The following is a 376-nucleotide window of genomic DNA, read 5'->3' as shown; positions in this document are numbered from 1 at the left end:
AAACCACCAACTAAACACATGAGAACCAAAAAACACAATCACTATTGCTGAATTTCTTGCTTGAAAAAATCTCCCAAATCCTTAGAGAAAGAAAACGCTTGCCCCAAGACAAAACCTAAAAACGAGTCAGAAACCCACCTCTCCAGAACATTCTCCCGAATGTTCCTCCACCAGAATCTTCTCCACATCCACAATCCTCTCCACAAAAGCATACCAAACGGTCTTCATCTCCTCAGCCTTCCCCTATCTCCACGTCTTCTGATTCTGAACCGTCTCCCCCAACTAAGAAACCAAAACAGAATACTCCTCCTCTAATCTCCCCTGCCAAATCAAAACTCTTCAATGAAAAATGGGCTCAACGCCCAGTTGGGATAGG

At 43.9% G+C, this 376-nt stretch overlaps 1 protein-coding gene across 1 annotated transcript in view; it reads right to left on the bottom strand.

Annotated features, from left to right (window-relative positions):
* The window catches only part of LOC105851969 (S-protein homolog 5-like), a 12,769-nt gene extending 12,541 nt beyond the window's left edge, over positions 1-228 (bottom strand). Inside the window, exon 1 of the mRNA XM_073367421.1 lies at positions 139-228. Within this exon, the coding sequence (XP_073223522.1) occupies positions 139-228 (90 nt within the window). The remainder of the gene's footprint in view (positions 1-138) is intronic.
* Between the last annotated feature and the right edge of the window lie 148 nt (positions 229-376).

The sequence above is a fragment of the Cicer arietinum genome, chromosome 4, assembly GCF_000331145.2.
Source record: "Cicer arietinum cultivar CDC Frontier isolate Library 1 chromosome 4, Cicar.CDCFrontier_v2.0, whole genome shotgun sequence".
Taxonomy (NCBI): Eukaryota; Viridiplantae; Streptophyta; class Magnoliopsida; order Fabales; family Fabaceae; genus Cicer; species Cicer arietinum.
Note: the sequence above shows the minus strand (reverse complement) of the source record. Positions and strands in the feature narration are given on the sequence as shown.